General features: G+C 36.2%; 4 protein-coding genes across 4 annotated transcripts in view; 3 read left to right on the top strand and 1 right to left on the bottom strand.

Annotated features, from left to right (window-relative positions):
- The first annotated feature begins 358 nt into the window (after positions 1 to 358).
- LOC133516818 (TWiK family of potassium channels protein 7) overlaps positions 359 to 17,175 on the top strand; it is a 45,522-nt gene continuing 28,705 nt past the window's right edge. The window contains exons 1-2 of the mRNA XM_061849804.1: positions 359 to 1,322; positions 4,852 to 5,078. Of these exons, the coding sequence (XP_061705788.1) occupies positions 4,926 to 5,078 (153 nt within the window). The 5' untranslated portion in view covers positions 359 to 1,322; positions 4,852 to 4,925. The remainder of the gene's footprint in view (positions 1,323 to 4,851; positions 5,079 to 17,175) is intronic.
- Positions 8,482 to 12,933, top strand: LOC133516810 (cAMP-dependent protein kinase catalytic subunit alpha-like). The gene is made up of 2 exons (XM_061849785.1): positions 8,482 to 8,515; positions 11,790 to 12,933. The coding sequence occupies exon 2, from the start codon at positions 11,797 to 11,799 to the stop codon at positions 12,844 to 12,846; it is 1,050 nt and encodes a 349-aa protein (XP_061705769.1). The 5' UTR covers positions 8,482 to 8,515; positions 11,790 to 11,796; the 3' UTR covers positions 12,847 to 12,933.
- LOC133516809 (cAMP-dependent protein kinase catalytic subunit beta-like) lies at positions 10,060 to 11,778 on the bottom strand. Its single transcript, XM_061849783.1, has one exon. The coding sequence runs from the start codon at positions 11,327 to 11,329 to the stop codon at positions 10,250 to 10,252; it is 1,080 nt and encodes a 359-aa protein (XP_061705767.1). The 5' UTR covers positions 11,330 to 11,778; the 3' UTR covers positions 10,060 to 10,249.
- LOC133516808 (cAMP-dependent protein kinase catalytic subunit gamma-like) lies at positions 14,116 to 16,574 on the top strand. The gene has a single exon (XM_061849782.1). It carries the CDS (start codon positions 15,105 to 15,107, stop codon positions 16,182 to 16,184), a length of 1,080 nt encoding a protein of 359 aa, XP_061705766.1. The 5' UTR covers positions 14,116 to 15,104; the 3' UTR covers positions 16,185 to 16,574.

Genomic DNA, 17,175 nt, shown 5'->3' on the forward strand with positions numbered 1-17,175 from the left:
GAATTGATAACCTCCTCTTTTGAAATCTTGAAGTCGGTTAAAAAAAGACCCGGAGGTTCATAATTACAAATTATGTTTACTGAAATAAGTAAATTTATATCATATCTATATCAGATAGAAAACTAACTGCTGTCTGTACTTATGTACTGAAAAAACAGTTTAACAATATTTTTTGACTAGCCAACGATTTTTGAAAGCAATTTACTTCGAACAGATAGTAACTAGGAACTCATCTGAAAAAGGTATGCCTGGAATAGTTCTTGACAGAAAAACTAATATAAAACAGTGATCGAGGGCGTAAGGGTGATGCGGACAACTGAAAGTAACTACCTAATCGTAAAGGATTAGGACAATTAATAATCTTTTTTAGAAAACTGAGAAGTATTAAATTTGATAGATATGCAAAGGAAGACAAGTGAAATCGGTAATAAAATCTATGTCAAACATATGTATGTCAAATAAATATTTTTACTCAAAACTAACGTAGTAACGTACACACGATAATATTTTCTGCTACTACTTATGCTACAGTGATAAGGACGGTTGGAGAGGTAGGTACATGAAAATATAATTAATTATGAACCTTTTGTACAGCCAAGTTCACAACCATGTTCCAAGTCAATGTTTTTTTTAATACTACGTTGGTGGCAAACAAGCATACGGCCCGCCTGATGGTAAGCAGCCTCCGTAGCCTATGTACGCCTGCAACTCCAGAGGAGTTACATGCGCGTTGCCGACCCTAAACCCGCCCCCCCTCATTGTTCTAAAAATATGCACGTTCTATAACTATACTGACAAAAAGGTCGTGTAAATATATTTGGCTTGTATAGATGTTTGTGAACTGGAACGTGCAAAGTGACAAAATACTCATCACAGTAAAACCGCCAAATTTATTCGTCATTCATATAATGAATAGGTCCTTATTCGTGTTACAAACCATTCTCGTGACTATCGTTTCCGAATTTTACTAGTGCGAGTACTACGAGCGCGTGCATCTGAATCATGCGAAAACTATCTTTTCAGCAAAAGCTCGTAATCAGTTTCAGTTGTTAGCGAACCACGGCGGGGAAAGCATGTCCCTCCCACTGCCGCCGCGCAAACTTTCAGAACGTGCCTTTGCTCGTGCAATAACTAAAGTAGCATTTTAAATGCTTGTCACGTCTCCGCATTGTGTTAAATGGTAATTAGTGTTTTTATTTTGTACCGGACCGAAAATTTCGAGTAAGCAGACGGTTAAGCACACACTTTACTTTAGCATAGTGATTAAGTTTGCGGAAGTGAAGAAAATTGCAAAAAAACAGTATAAGATGAAATGAAGCAAGGTGGGTTTGAATTTATAAAATATAGAATAAATGCTTAGTAGATGGATTCGTCTCTACTTTCCATTAATATTTCTGTATCCATTGAATTGACCTAGAATAATTAAACTTTACTATTACCATTTTAGTTACTGTAAATATATGGGGAGAGTTTCTGGCTGCAGACTGGAAAATAATGCCCTATTCTGATTAATTATTCCTAAAGATAAAAATTCAACTATTTGTGTCAATTTACTCGTATTATTACTTTTAACTACTGTTAACTAAACATTAATTAACTTATTATGCTGGTCTTAATGGTAATTATAAAACATTGTTACCCGACTAATGGGCAGCAGGGTAACGTTTTGAAGTGTATTGTTTTGCTAGACATGTGTAAATTATGTGAATTTGTGTTGTATCTATATACTTATTTCTTTGGCATGCTCTGCGGTCAGCCAGCTTGATTGGTTTTTATTGATTTCAAATCGCCTAGGACCCATATAGTACAACCTTTTCTTAGTTTGGGGTTAGGTTGATCTGTGTTACATTGTCCCCAAATATATACGAGTATATTATGTTCTTAGACACATTATTAATATAGCGTTATGTACCTAAGTATGTTAACGAGTTAGTGAGTGAACTGTTTTAGAATTTAGGGATTTTTTTAAATTAAATAATAGGAACACACTCGTGTTTGGCTTGTTTATTACAATCACAATAATTTTGGTTTTGCAACTTGCCATCAGTAATTAAGGTCTAGTGAAGGTTAGAATTTTTACTTTTTGTTATGTAATATTCCGCCATTGCAGATTATTTTTTACGTAGTCTGCCGCATACAGCTTAATTTATCGAAATTAGGTCACTAGTACTCTATGCTAAGGACATTCTTGTTTAATCGTACTACCCTATCTAATTAGTAATACAAGTTTGCAGATTTTAAAAATACTTTGTCAAAATCTTTAAATCACGGCGAAGTCTGGAACTCTATCAAAATTAACTATTATAAAGGAAACATAATTTTTAAATTTTTTGTTTCTGTTTGACCCAATGGTTGACGGGTAGAGAATTCCTTAAGGTATTAAGTATGCCATTTGTAAAATTTTACATCGTGCAATAAAGATTAAATAAATAATTTTATTAATTAACTTTGAAATATTTATTTATTTTATAATGAAGTATTTTTTAATTACTATATGCAAGATGTCTCATTAATATTCTCAGACTTGTTTATTGTAATGATGTTTATTTGATCAAGTCAGCGCATTATTGCGGACACAAAAACCGCAGGCAAAAAATTAATTACTGTAGATGTCACGGGGGCCTCATTTCGCCTGACAGAAACGACTGGCAATGTTATTATGTTATATTCTAATTAAATACTCTTTTTTTATATACTACGTCGGTGGCAAACAAGCATACGGCCCGCCTGATGGGAAGCAGTCTCCGTAGCCTATGTACGCCTGCAACTCCATAGGAGTTACATGCGCGTTGCCGATCCTAACCCCCCCAACCCCTCGTTGAGCTCAGGCAACCTTACTTACCGGCAGGAACACAACACTATGAGTAGGGTCTAGTGTTATTTGGCTGCGGGTTTCTGTAAGGTGGAGGTACTTCCCCAGTTGGGCTATGCTTTAGATCTGGAATGACATCTGCTGCGCTGTGCCCTACCACATAAAGCCAAATGACATTCACAATGCCCATACCTCTCTTTTGGACGTAGTTTGGCCGTACCCGGGTCCAAAACATGCACCAAAATATGTACTTGGGCAGCCAGCACGCACTCCTTCGCCGCAATACCTACGCTTGTCCGATAATATCATTAAGCTTTTACGGCGAACATGCCAGGGTTTAATTGGCCTTTAAAATCACGCCAGTGCTAAGTAATTTTCAATGTAAAAAACTTAAACAGATTTTGTAAACTATTTACGAAAATACAATTCAACAGTGTCTGTATAAGTAAGTATGGTAAACTTGGTAATTTTCAGCGTGTAATTTATTTTGGTTTGTTCCTAAACGTTAAAATAATATACCTCCACCTTCTAATAGTACCTCCACCTTACAGAAAACCGCAGTCAAATAACACTAGACCCTACTCATAGTGTTGTATTCCTGCCGGTGAGTCAGGTTGCCAGAGCTCAACGAGGGGGAATGCTAGGGTTGGCAACGCGCATGTGATTCCTCTGGAGTTGCAGGCGTACATAGGCTACAGAGACTGCTTACCATCAGGCGGGCCGTATGCTTGTTTGCCACCGACAAAAAAAACTTTCGAAGAATTCCGGTTTAATTGGGATACAATGTCATGATATTTAGGTTCTATTAAAGTGACTTATTGATCTACTTTCCACTTATCCCTGCTATATTATAAATGCAAAAGTAACTCTGTCTGACTAACCTACTCACGCGTATACTGCTGAACCGTTTTAGATGAAATTTGGCATGGGGATATGTGTAGTATGAATTTTTTCAAATGATTTTTACGCCTCAGACCCTAATCTTTTAAACAAACGCCTTTGTTTTTTTGTGCAGTGGTTACTACTGCTACCGATACTGACTGAACGGGAACAAACTCGTTTAAAAGCAATTTTACTGTTTTATTTACATGGTTCATGTAAAAGCTCATTCTGTCACCTGACAGACCACACACAGGCGGCCGATCGTCATACATTACTCAAATTTCTTATCTCAGAATGAGCTGTCACATAAATTTGAACCTTATTACTATCACGATAGTTGTTTGTTAACGACTTGGTTGCTTTGGCACGCGCTTTAAGGCGCCTCTCCATACAAGAAACAAAGGTTTTTTATTAACAGATTAGGGTTTGAGGCGTAAAAATCATTTGAGAAAATTCATACTATAATTTGAGACCCGGGCCCCGGGGAAGGACATATAATAGTTTTTATCAATCATCATCATCATTCCACGCAGATGACGTCGCGTGCTGATGCTAGTTATTTAACAAGCCAACGATACCTAGTCAGAATTGACGGGTTTAACTCTGTATTCTGCGCCACACTTATATGCTAACTTTATTTGTAACTAACCCTTCTTAATTTGGTTAATGAAACAAGTAGAGAAACGATGTTCACAAACACACAATCCCTACTACCTATATTATAAATTCGAATATAACTCGGACTATCTAAGTATCTGTTAGGTATGGAGATAGTTGAGGCCCGGTGAAGTACATAGTATAGTATTTATCAATTTTCATGATCAATTGATCATCACTCAATAGCTAACACCCAAACCTTCCTCAAGAATCACTCTATTGATTGGTTAAAACCGCATGAAAACCAGTTCAGGGACTTTATTTTATAAGCTGTAGTGATATATCTACATATATTATAATATTATGTTACTATCTACAAAATTCATGTTGTTTCAGAACTATGTTTTAAAATGAGAACTTAGATTGTATTGCGGCGGCTAGGTTTGTGTGACTTTAAAACTGCCTCATTTAACTGTAAATTCCAGCATTAAAATATAAATTGTAAAGAGAAACTAGAAACGTGGCAACCAACAGCATCATTTGTAAATTTATTGTTCCAGTATGCAAACGCGACTGCACACTCGAAGTCAGTGCAAATAAGCAATGCTGTGGACAGTGAAGTTCACGTGACGCCATGTGCAAAGGCGTGAACGGCGTGACATGGGAGACGGAGTCGCTTATGGGCGTCCCCAAGCCCTCGGCGTGGAGTGGCTTCTGCCCACGCGCAGCGCTCTCCCACGTGGGGCTGCTGGTGGCGCTCATGCTGTACACCGCCGGTGGGGGATTGGTAAGATCTTCGCAACATTTTGTCTTGTCTTTTGGGGAGTGGGTACAGTCGCCATCAGAGCGTCATATCGAGCGGAGCAGCCAGGGCGTTCACAAATTTCTGAACACGTCTGTATTTTCAATGCGCTAGGCGTTATTCAAATATTTTTGAACCCCTCGGCTAGCATTATGTATATCTGATGGCGACTGAACAACTTAGCACTTCGACATCATTTTTGTGTTTTCTGTTTATTTTAGGATCCAGTCCTGTTGCTTCTAAAAGATCCCCGCTTAAGATGGAAGGGGACGACGTCACGCTTTTCCATACAAACGTCCATATTTTCCTTCTTGTATATAGACTTTATGGAAAATATTTTTACGCAATGTAATATTACAAACTATAGCTATTCCTCTACGATTACAATACCTTGTATATATTAATTATCGTAAAAGTTAAGAGCTTTTCATATTTTTGTCATAATATTAATATTAAGGAAGGAAAATTGGGACTAGGATTGTATGGAGAAGCAGTCGTCCACTATCCTCGTTTCCGCAGAATCGTGGCTGTATGTATATAGAGGAGCTTGTAAATAGTTGCAGTGTGGTAAGGCATGCTGAAAATCATGAACTTTGGAATCGCTAGGACTTGAACTAATATTTCCCATAGAAAATCTTGAAAATTTCGTAAGATTTCCTATGGTGAAAATTTCTTAGTGAAGTATGTTGGGGCAAGGGCGGATAATATTTCGACAAGTTGGTAATTCGCGGTTTATTATTCGCTTCACTCTTGTGAGGATTTATTGAAAAAATAATGCTTGTTATTAATAAGTATGAAACTAGTGTACTTTGCTTACATATTTTGTATTGCATCATGAAAGATGACATTTTTACTTTAAACTTGAAGAACTCAAAGTCAATGTTTGACTTTTCATTGGCAGGTAAAGTCCGGACGTTCCTGGGATAAGTGCGGACTATGTTCTAATATCTACCCTGTTCATTATAAATACATTTTTATATGAACTTGATGTTCGGTTCTAACATTATTAAAGCGGTGATGGCAGATGTTTCATAAAAAGCTCTACGCGTATAGTAGGATCGAACTAATGGCTCATTTAGACGGTGCGAGAACTCGTATGGCAGTTTCATTACATTGCGGCAGCAGGTTTATACTAAGGGAACTACTTGGATACGGGGTTGGTCATGGGGTTAGTCATGGGGTGGTCATGGGGTGTCCATGAGGTTAGTCATATTCATGGGGATTCGTTGAGGTTGATGTGGTCATGGAGTTGATCGAGGAGTTGATCATGAGATTGGTCATGGGGATGGTCATTCGAGTCGAGTCACGGGCGTTTGCGCATTTTAGTCGTGTTTGAGTCGTATCAATTGAGCTACTCGGTCTTGAACTGAGACAAATGAAACTATTCCAAAAGACTGTAAAACAATCTACATATCATATTAAATAAAGTGCTCGAGAACCATTGCTTTAATCCGTACATTTATAAGGGGGTAAAATCGTCTACATAGACAATTTTTGGGTTACAGTCAGCTTCAATAGTAGCGGATGAAAAACCGCGCCAAATGTATCTGATATTCGGGATAACTTTTCTAAATAAGGATACGAGTATGTAAATCCCTAAAATTCACGCTCAAAAGTATATATTTCACAGTCTTAATTGTTCTATATATAGAACCATCACTTTTTATTATGTTGTTACAGACTTTTAATGCTGACTGTACATAAAAAGACGAATTCATTAAAGCTACTTGCAGCCAAAAATAAATAGGAACATATGCATTTTTGGCACCGATACTTTTAAAATGTTGTGTCAGTGTCCGAGCGGCGTGAGTGCGAAATTAAAGCTTGACTCAGACATAGTAAATTTAAATCATAGTTTGTAATAAATTTACACATGACTCGCTCGCTTTGGATTTTAAAGTTCCTGAAGTATGTGATATTAAGTATTTAATGTGAGTACTCTCGTACATAATTATGGATCGTAATGGTGTCCCTACACCGGCTGTTATATAACGTTATGCAACAGCCAGTAGAAGACCACCATAAGAGCACCATGTACTTAAAATATATATAATTACATACCCATTATCGAATGAGCGAGCGGTGCGAAGCGAAGTTCTTAAATTCAAGTACTATTTCAGCTCATTAGTGCGCCCCGGCAGTTAGAGGTTTATATAGTTTTAGTGGAAAAAGCCTTCGCCCTTAGGCTTAAGCCTTGAGCTTATAGTCTTCGGCCGTGGCAGGATAAGGGATCATCTTGTGCCTTAATAGCTCCGACTGATTTTTTTTGTGATGATGTGCCACGTCATTAGTACGTGCTATACTAAAGCTCAAATTCGTATCTTCTCGTTTTTCAATTAAAAAAAATTAAATAAAAAATAAGATAATTCTAGAATATTTCTGTTTCAATAGAACGAATTCTTTCGTGTTTTACGCGTCAATATAACTAAACATGTTAACACTCAATATAAAAAAAGAAAAATATATGTGTGAATATTTTTTAAACTTTTTTTATAACTTTTTAACAGAGACACCTCCAATTTTTTGCCCCATTATAACGAGCTTTTATTTAATCCAAGCTTTTAACAATACTGCAGAACAACTTCTACTCTGTATCTCTAGCAATTTAAATAAAAATAAACAATCAATTTGTACATTTTCGGGTAGTTATATCATTTATTAGTTAACCAACCAAATACAAAAGCGCCTGGATCTGTCACTGAACGACCTGACTTTAACCTACATTATTTGATCATGTAATGTTTCCATCTACCCTCAACTGACATAAGAAGCCATTTGAGGGTAGATTTTATTTACATTTACTTATATACATAAAGATACAGATTATAAGTTAGGTTGACTAAAACTTGGAATAATAAAAGGGCAATTTACTTAATTAATTTTGAGATAATACCTAGACAGAGATAGTACCTACTTAAACTAATGCAAAAATGTCTTAAGATCAAATCTTAATTTGCGATTTCCCAAAAAGTTTAGAATTTGTATTAAGTCAGGTTCGTTCTAAAGGTGCGAGGTACGGTAGGTAGACTGTTGTATGGTCAACGGGCACGCGGGAGACTGGGCGTTTTAAGGCCATATACATACAATATTAGTAGGTGTCTTTGCGAGTTGGAAATCGAGACCTGTGAAGAGAACTTTTAATTCAAAACGGGGGTTAACAATGGACAAAGTTCGCCATCTCCAATTTTATCATACTTGAATTCAATGGTCTGATCATGACAAAAATTGATAACTGAGGATCTGAAAGGTCCCTTAATATGAATCCGAAGTCAAAATTGTTAAAACGGCCACCTTGATTTTCTATTTATTTTTAAACCTACATATAATTTTGACGGCTTCCTAGTCTAGTCAGTAGCAAAGAGAATTGATCGAAACATAATATTAATATGTATTATGTATTTTGGAGCGCTGGTGGCCTAGCGGTAAGAGCGTGCGACTTGCAATCTGATGAGACTACCTATGAGTTTTTCGGAACTGATATACAAAATATCATTTGATATTTACCAGTCGCTTTTCGGTGAGGGAAAACATCGTGAGGAAACCGGACAACATGCCCTAGTAATACAAAACAACAACGCAACATGGATAGAAAACCTGAAGTTAAAATATGATAAGTCACAATTGTAAAGCTACGTTTTATTTTAATACATATTTTGAAATGTAAGAATGTATTTACCATACGACGATTTTATTAGTTTCATTTGAAGTTTCCGAGATATTTTCAGTATCAATATTTTCAGTACGTACTACCTGAAATATTATTTTTAACTGAATTTATATTTGTTGTTTTAAATAGAATGCATATATAAATAACCAAAAATATAAGTAACCCCGTATCAAAAGGGCATAACTCATTACAGAGCACAGTAGATTCGTTTTCAGTACAGTAGCCGTGGGGTCATTTTTGAGCTCAAGTCAGTCTTCTATAGTTATTCTAGTTCGTTGGCGCAATATGTTTTGCGGTCACTGAATAGAGCTAGACTTAAGTTTTAGTGCTACAAAATGATTCTGTAAGACGTTTTTAATTTAGTTTTAACTACCGGAGCATAATTAATATTTGATATTTTTTCGAGGGGCAAAGTATTTCGTACCTCATAGTCACTTGTGACAGTTATTACATCGCGTCATTAAATGTGACATTTCGAGTTAAAACAACGTAGTGATAGATTGCTTGCTGAATTATTTCATATCAAAAATATACATGTCATCTCTTTTTTTAAAAACATATCAAAGTGTGTTCATTAAAGCCTAAACTATCCTTTGGTTAGGGGGCGTCCACAAATTACGTAACGCAAAATTCCTAATTTTTTGACCCCCCCCCCCCCCCTCCCCTCATATAACAGGACCGTCACGCTTATCTGGGACCCCCCCCCCCCTTCGATTCCGTTACGTAACAAGTGCTTTGTAAAAATCTTTAGGTTAATATTCAGAAAAGAAAGACAGGTGGTAGTATAGATACCTTTTAATCAAAAATCTGTTTGTTTTAATAAATCATTAAACTGTGGTTTCAAGGAATCAAGAAATTTAATCATCTATGAACGGGTTTTGGTTCCATTTCTTAATACATTGTATTAAAGGTAAATCAGAATCGCTTTCACAATCGCTATCGGCTTCGGCGGCGATCCCATCTTCTGTGGCTAATATTTTATAATAATACATAAAAAAACAAAAAAAAATTTTTATGTATTATTATAAAATCGTGCGTCACGTAACGCAAACCTTAACCCCCCCCCCCCCCCTCCCCAACGTAACAGGACCGTAACGCTTGGCCTGACCCCCCCCCTCCCTCCAATTTGCGTTACGTAATTTGTGGACGCCCCCATTATGCGGTCGTAACAAAAATACACGCTGTATATGGAGCTGTACAGTGCGATCTCGTTTACCTGTCAAATTCGAAGCGCAAAAATATATTAGTAGAATAAACTGAATCAAAATTACATTTCAGGTCTGTAAAATTAAAAAAGGGTCATGATAACAAATTTATTTCTTGTGTAGGCATGCGTGTTAAAGCTGTTTTAATATAACTATATTTAAGTTAAACATCTAAAACGTATCACTCTAGGAAAATAAAACTTAATCATTTCTTAAAGGCTAAACTAAATAATATTCTAAATTAAGTAATTTTAATGCAATATTTTAAACTAACAAAATGACGGTTAGAAGTCCTTGAATTCATTTTCATATAAGCATACAGGACTTTCTTTAAGCTTCACTTCTTCATATGTATCAAAATTGGTGGAATCCCAAGCCGATCGAATTTTAGGTTTAAATGGAGCATGGGTCCGACAGTTCACAAGACTATCCCAGTCGATTTCTTGAAGCCATTTGTGATTTTTAAGGTCGTATACTCCGTCCTTCAGGTTCCCATAACGCTTAGTGCAATCCACTTGGAGAACGTGAGCTAGTAAATCTATTAAGCTGGGAGAAAAGTGTTCAGGACATTTATATTTTCCGATTACGATCTTCTCGTAGATCCTCATGGGGTCAGACGAGTAGAAAGGGGGATGACCAGCACTCATTTCATATATCAAAATTCCGAACGACCACCAGTCCACGGCTTTGCCGTAGCCCTTGCTCAGTATAATTTCTGGAGCTAAGTACTCCGGAGTGCCGCAAAGCGTCCAAGTCCGGTCTTGTAAGAACTTACAAAAACCGAAATCAATTATTTTAATGTAACCAGTTTTATCAATCAATATATTCTCCGGCTTCAAATCACGATAAACTAAATCACAAGCATGCAGATACTCTAAAGCTAGAACTACTTGTGCACCATAAAACTTGGCAGCATTTTCGTCAAATTTACCCATCTTACGCAAGTGAGAAAACATTTCTCCCCCGGCTATATAAGGGAGCACAAAATACAGGTACACGTTGTCCTTAAAGAAATATTTCATATAGACCATAAAGGGAAAATTTAAACCGCATAATATTTTTTTCTCGTAGTAACTATGGTCAACTTGTTTTTGTTTTATAACTTTCTCTTTCTCCAGCATTTTCATGGCATAATATTTTCCTGTTACAATATGTTTTACAAGAAAGACTATGCCAAAAGCACCGGTACCTAGAATTCTACCTTTTTCGAAATCGGCCGGTGAGCCGTTACTCGGTGTTTTTTCCTTCCAATACTCAATGAAATCCTGGCGCAGCTGGCGAAGATAGCGCGAGTACTGTTGCTGCTTGGCCACGCTGTAGCCTGATGACCGGCTTGTAGCCTGCTGTTCTTGGTCTGCTGACATTATGATTCAATTTGTTCACTAATAATGCCTTATACCTACGCTTATCTTTATGTTTGCACTTATCGTGGTGAAAGTAATTTAGCACGATCGAATATCTTATTAGCCTGTTTAGTCTGGGAATAGAATCACAAATTATGACGTATAGAAATGAAACTTTGTCTGACAGCAAATCGTACAAAATTCTAGTTCTTTTGTTTTTATTCAAAGATTTTTATCAACACCTTTATTTCTAATATATGTAACACATGTAAAATAAAATAAGGCACTTAAATATAATATTATTTAAAGACTTTTCAACGATGTTTATACAAGAACGATAATCTGTAAATAAAATAGAGATTAGGTATATAATATTTGCAATAGCAAAAACTAAACGCAATGATTGTCATAACAATGTCACTGTAATGACAAAATATGAATTTCCAGTTTAGGTTTTCAAATGGATTATTTAATTTTACAGTCAGGGCATGGCAAAATCTTCATATACCTCGCAGCAGCATCAAGATCATAGTCGATATCTGGATATCTTGAAAGAGGATTTTGAGAAAAAATTTCAACAGTGCTCCGATATCAAAAAGTCGCGTGAGGATTTCGATACGATTAAAGCAATTGGTAACGGGGCTTACGGAGAAGTTTATTTAGTAAGAGAGAAAAGTTCATTTTCTTATCACGCCATGAAAGTCGTTGAGAAAAAAGTCGTGGTAGAAAGAAAACATGTTAAACATTTATTAATTGAAAAGAAAATTCTTGAAAGTATAAAATTTCCTTTCTTGATTAATTTAGATTGCTCGTTTAAAGACAATGTATATCTATATTTTATATTGCCCTTTATAGCAGGGGGAGAGTTGTTCTTTTACTTGCAGAAATATGGTAACTTCTGTGATGAGTTATCTAAATTTTACGCTGCTCAAGTTGTACTGGCCCTAGAATATTTACATCATTGCCATATCATTCACAGAGATATAAAGCCAGAGAACATACTGGTCGCAGAAAATGGCTTTTTGAAGCTCGTCGACTATGGTTTTTGTAAAGTGATACAAAAGAAAACGTGGACATTGTGTGGTACTCCGGAGTACTTGGCTCCGGAAGTGATACTGTCAAAAGGCTACTCGTACCCAGTCGACTGGTGGGCTTTGGGTGTCTTAATATTTGAGATGAATGCTGGATTCCCGCCATTTTTCGATTCCGAACCAAGTAAACTATACGATAAGATAATAAATAATCAGTACAAATGCCCTGATATTTTTGATGGAGAATGTAAGAACTTGATAAAAAGCCTGCTTCAATTAGAACCCACGAAACGATTAGGATCTCTTAAATCAGGAGTATATGATATAAAAAGTCATCGTTGGTTCCGTGATACTGAATGGAGTAAGCTACTGCACCAGGAGTTAGAGCCGCCCTTTAAGCCAGTCACCTCGTCGGCTGGCGACACCAGTAATTTTCCTGACGTCCCAGAACATAAATTGGTGTCGGGAGAAGAATGTTTATATGAAAAAGAATTTATGGATTTTTAAATTTTGATAATATTCTATGTTAAATGCTTTCTAATGTAAAATATGTATCAATATTTTTAATATAAATATACCCGAATAATAAGCTCCTATCAATCAATAATTATTCCTTTTAATAATTATTTATAATTATTTCTGTATATCTTTGAGGAAAATCTGCTATAGACGATTTTTAACGATTTCAAGTGTAGAAAAAGTCCTTTAATTGTATGTTATGGACCTGACTGTACATTTATATAATACTTATTTACAGTATATATGGTGCTACTTTACCGCACTAGTGCGAAAATTAGCACATTACGTTACTGTGTCGAACATTTAAAGGGCCATATGTACTGTAAAACGTTGTACGATACATGTGCGAATAGGTAATTTGCAACTCGTGTCGATTTAAAACACTCCGTTCGGTCGTGTTTTAATTTATCGCCACTCGTTGCGAGTTTCCTAATTTTCGCACTTGTATCGTAATAAACTATTAAAGAATTATTGTTCTACGATTTGGGAGCAAATTCGCACACGGTGTGAAAACGTGACGAAAAAACTCAATCGTGCCAAATGTCATTTGAACTACCTACTGAAATCTGAAATAATGTGTAATTGCTAGTGTTGGTTAAGACTCAAGTCCTGCTGTAAGACTCGACTCTGTTTTGAGACTCTAGTCATTAAGTCGAAACTTGAGTTCTTATCAAGACATGAGTCATCACTCATCTGTAAAGACTTAAGTTATTCAAAGATAATTCTTAAATGATGTATAAAATGTATGAAAAGCCATTGTCTTCACATGAAATATGTATAAGGGTAAGATTCGAAGATCATTCCTCAATCTATGAATAAAAACCTAAATTTTATTTGACGAAGTCTTTATCTATAGGCTCGAGTCATTTTAAGTTGCGCATAAAAGACTCAATAAAGGAGACTCGGAAGTTAAGCGCCGAGTCGCGTAAAAACGAGTCGAGAACTTCACATTTAGATTCATAGCACTCGAGTTCCTACCAACACTAGTAATTGCTTAGATTCTTTTCTCTTGTAAATTGTGTATGTACTTTGAACTTAGTAACATTAATTTCCAAGCCCAAGCGCACAAACCACATTTCCTGAATGTGGTATCTATGCCAATAACTTGATCGTTTGTGCGTATTCCTGACTTTATAATTTATGGTAAGCTGTCAGCCATTTCAAAACGTATTTTGACCAATAGGGAACGTGCTTAACTGTAGGGGCAGCACAGGAGACGTTAGATTTTTGGCGCGAGGTATGGAAGGAGACAAGGAACAAAATCTCCATATATCAAAAAGTGCCCGACAAAAAACCATAAATAGGTGGCGCTACAATACCTAGAATACTTGAGAAAAAAATGTAATCATAGACAGCGCACTTCACTCCATCAATAACGTCTAGGTTCTTAGCTACTCTAGCGCTACTCTGGAGAGATTTGGAACTATTATTTATAGCTGACAGCTGGACACTTTTGCAACAGTTCTGCCTAAGGAGATTCTGTTCCTCATAGCGCGAGGTGTAAATGTGAAGTTTATGCTTCCAATGTACCCAACAAGATGGCAGAACAAGATGCACAAGAAAACGTAAGAGTAAACTTGATTTGGCGTGAAGTGTCATTGTACGTGTTTATGATTGCGATAGGGAGCGTGCATGAACTGTAGGAGGCAGCACAGGAGCAGTCAGATTTTTGGCGCGAGGCGTAAATGTGATGTTTATTGTTCCGATGTAGCCCAAAAGATGGCAGAACCTACTATGCACAAGAAAACACGTGACGTGTAAATGTACATGTTTATTGTTCCGATTCAGGCCACAAGATGGCAGACCCTTCAACGCGCACGGTCCCTATTCAAGCCACAAGATGACAGACCCTCCAACGCGCACGGTCCCTATTAACTTATATCTACTTATATCAATATTTCTCCATATTTATATCATTTTTGTTTTCCTTATGTGGTGGTTATACGCATATTACGCTAATGTAGCAAAAATGCTACCTCTTGGCTGCAACCTATTTCATGATATCCTTGTCATATCTTAGTATCAAAATAGATTTGCAAGGTAATGTATTCCTATGATGTATATACGCAGTTAAGTTACTATTATAGAATACTTCTATCCTTTTTTACCAAAGAGAACAATCATAAATCATGATAAGATAAGTGTCACATTGACAATTGTATTTATTCATAGGATATATTATCATAAATGTTTATTAGTTTATTTTTCTCGTATGTTTATGTATTTTATAGTAACTTTACCAAAAAATGTCGACTTCTCTGGGTTCACGGTCTGGACCTCGTAGGAGCATGAATATTTATTCGCATTCGCAGCAACAGAACCACGCACGATACTTGGATGCATTAAAACTCGAGTTCAAGAAAACTTACGCAAATCCCCCCGTTTATACAAAAAGTATTGATGACTTTGATTTCATACAAAATTTAGGAACTGGCTCATATGGCACCGTGGTCTTGGTGCGGGACAAAACCACGTTTCTGTATCATGCGATGAAGTCCATCGAGAAGGAAGCTGCGGTGAAGACGAAAGCCCTAAAACAGTTGATTCAAGAAAAGAAAATTTTACAAAGTTGCAATTTTGTCTTCGTGTTGACCCTGGACTTTTGTTGCAAGGATAATGTTTATGTTTATTTATTAGTGCCTTACGCAGAAGGTGGCGAATTATTCACATTACTAAAGAAATTAGGGGTGTTATCAGAGCCTCTAGCTCAATTTTATAGTGCGCAAATAGTATTGGCTTTAGAATACCTGCACCATTGTGACGTCATACACAGAGATGTTAAACCAGAGAATATTCTAATCACAAAGACAGGATATCTCAAGTTGGGAGATTTCGGTTTTTGTAGAATATTAAAGAACAGAGCTTGGACTTTATGTGGAACACCAGAGTATTTAGCACCAGAAATTATAAAATCTAAGGGATATTCATACTCTGTTGATTGGTGGGCATTAGGGGTGCTCGTATTCGAGTTGAACGTTGGGTACCCGCCATTTTACAGTACAGACACGATGGCACTTTATGAGAAAATCTTGTCAGGATCATTCAAGACTCCAGCAACAATGACTCCTCAATGCAAATTGCTAGTAAAGCAGTTACTAGAAGTGGATCCCAGTAAAAGAATTGGGTTTCTAAAAGCGGGAGTATATGATATAAAGAGTCACGAGTGGTTCCAGGGGGTGGAATGGAATATGTTGATGAACCAGCAACTGAAGCCGCCATTTATTCCGGTACTTAACGATATCATCAGTGGAAGTGACAATGTAATGGGTACAAAGCTGAAGCATTCTCCCGTAAATCTATTCGAAGAAGAATTTGAAGATTTCTAGCATGTTTGTATCACTAAGTTTCTTATAATGCATTGGTTGGAAAATGAAATATAGGTATTTAAATAAATGGAATAAATACCTGTGTAAAATAACGGCCTACTCTAAGAATAAAGTTTTAGCAACTACTGTCTAATTCTGTTTTATATTAAGTATTTAAATGATATAGGGATAGTAATAATCGTTTACAAAATATAGTTTATGATTTTGGAAATTGTTATTAAGTAAGTAATTAATTAATTTATTATTATAATATTAATACCATTTAACTCGATGGTGAATCTTTCTACATCGTAGCTTTCATGTAGGATGTAGGTACAGTCACGTCTGAAAATATCGATACGAAATATGTGCCAAAAATATGTATACACTACCTTAATATAATAATATGCAATAAAGTTGTGTATGCATATTTTTGACACTTTTTTCGATATTTTCAGACGTGACCGTACAAGATAGATATACATAATAAACTCGTATCTTTGACATTTACAAGTATTCATTTTGCACATAAATTTTATTAGTTTAATACCATGATAAAAATGGGTCAAAAACGTTAGATTACAACGTACAACGGGCGTCTTTTCTGCCAGGAGTAGAAGATATCTTCATAAGTTCCATTTATTGTACGAGTCTGTAAGATGTCTACGTGATTGATGCTTAGCACTCATAGTAACTAAACCATTGGCTCAAATATCTAACTGGAAAATTCGTAGCTTTTAAAGTGGCTTGGCAAATCTGAAATATTACAAAGACCTATTATTAGGATAGGTATCCGTATATCGAGATTCCTATTATTGAAAAAAATATAACATAGGTTCCTACTCATTACAAAACTAGTGTTTTTCTCAAATAAGGCATAACAAGCAACTGCTAAGTAAGGGCTCCTCTACACCATGGCCCAACGTAGACCAGTCTAAGGGACGGACGCAAGTATGCGGTGGAATGAGATAGCAATATCACTTACTTCCTCTAACGCATAAATGCGTCCCTT

This window comes from Cydia pomonella, chromosome 4, assembly GCF_033807575.1.
Source record: "Cydia pomonella isolate Wapato2018A chromosome 4, ilCydPomo1, whole genome shotgun sequence".
NCBI lineage: Eukaryota > Metazoa > Arthropoda > Insecta > Lepidoptera > Tortricidae > Cydia > Cydia pomonella.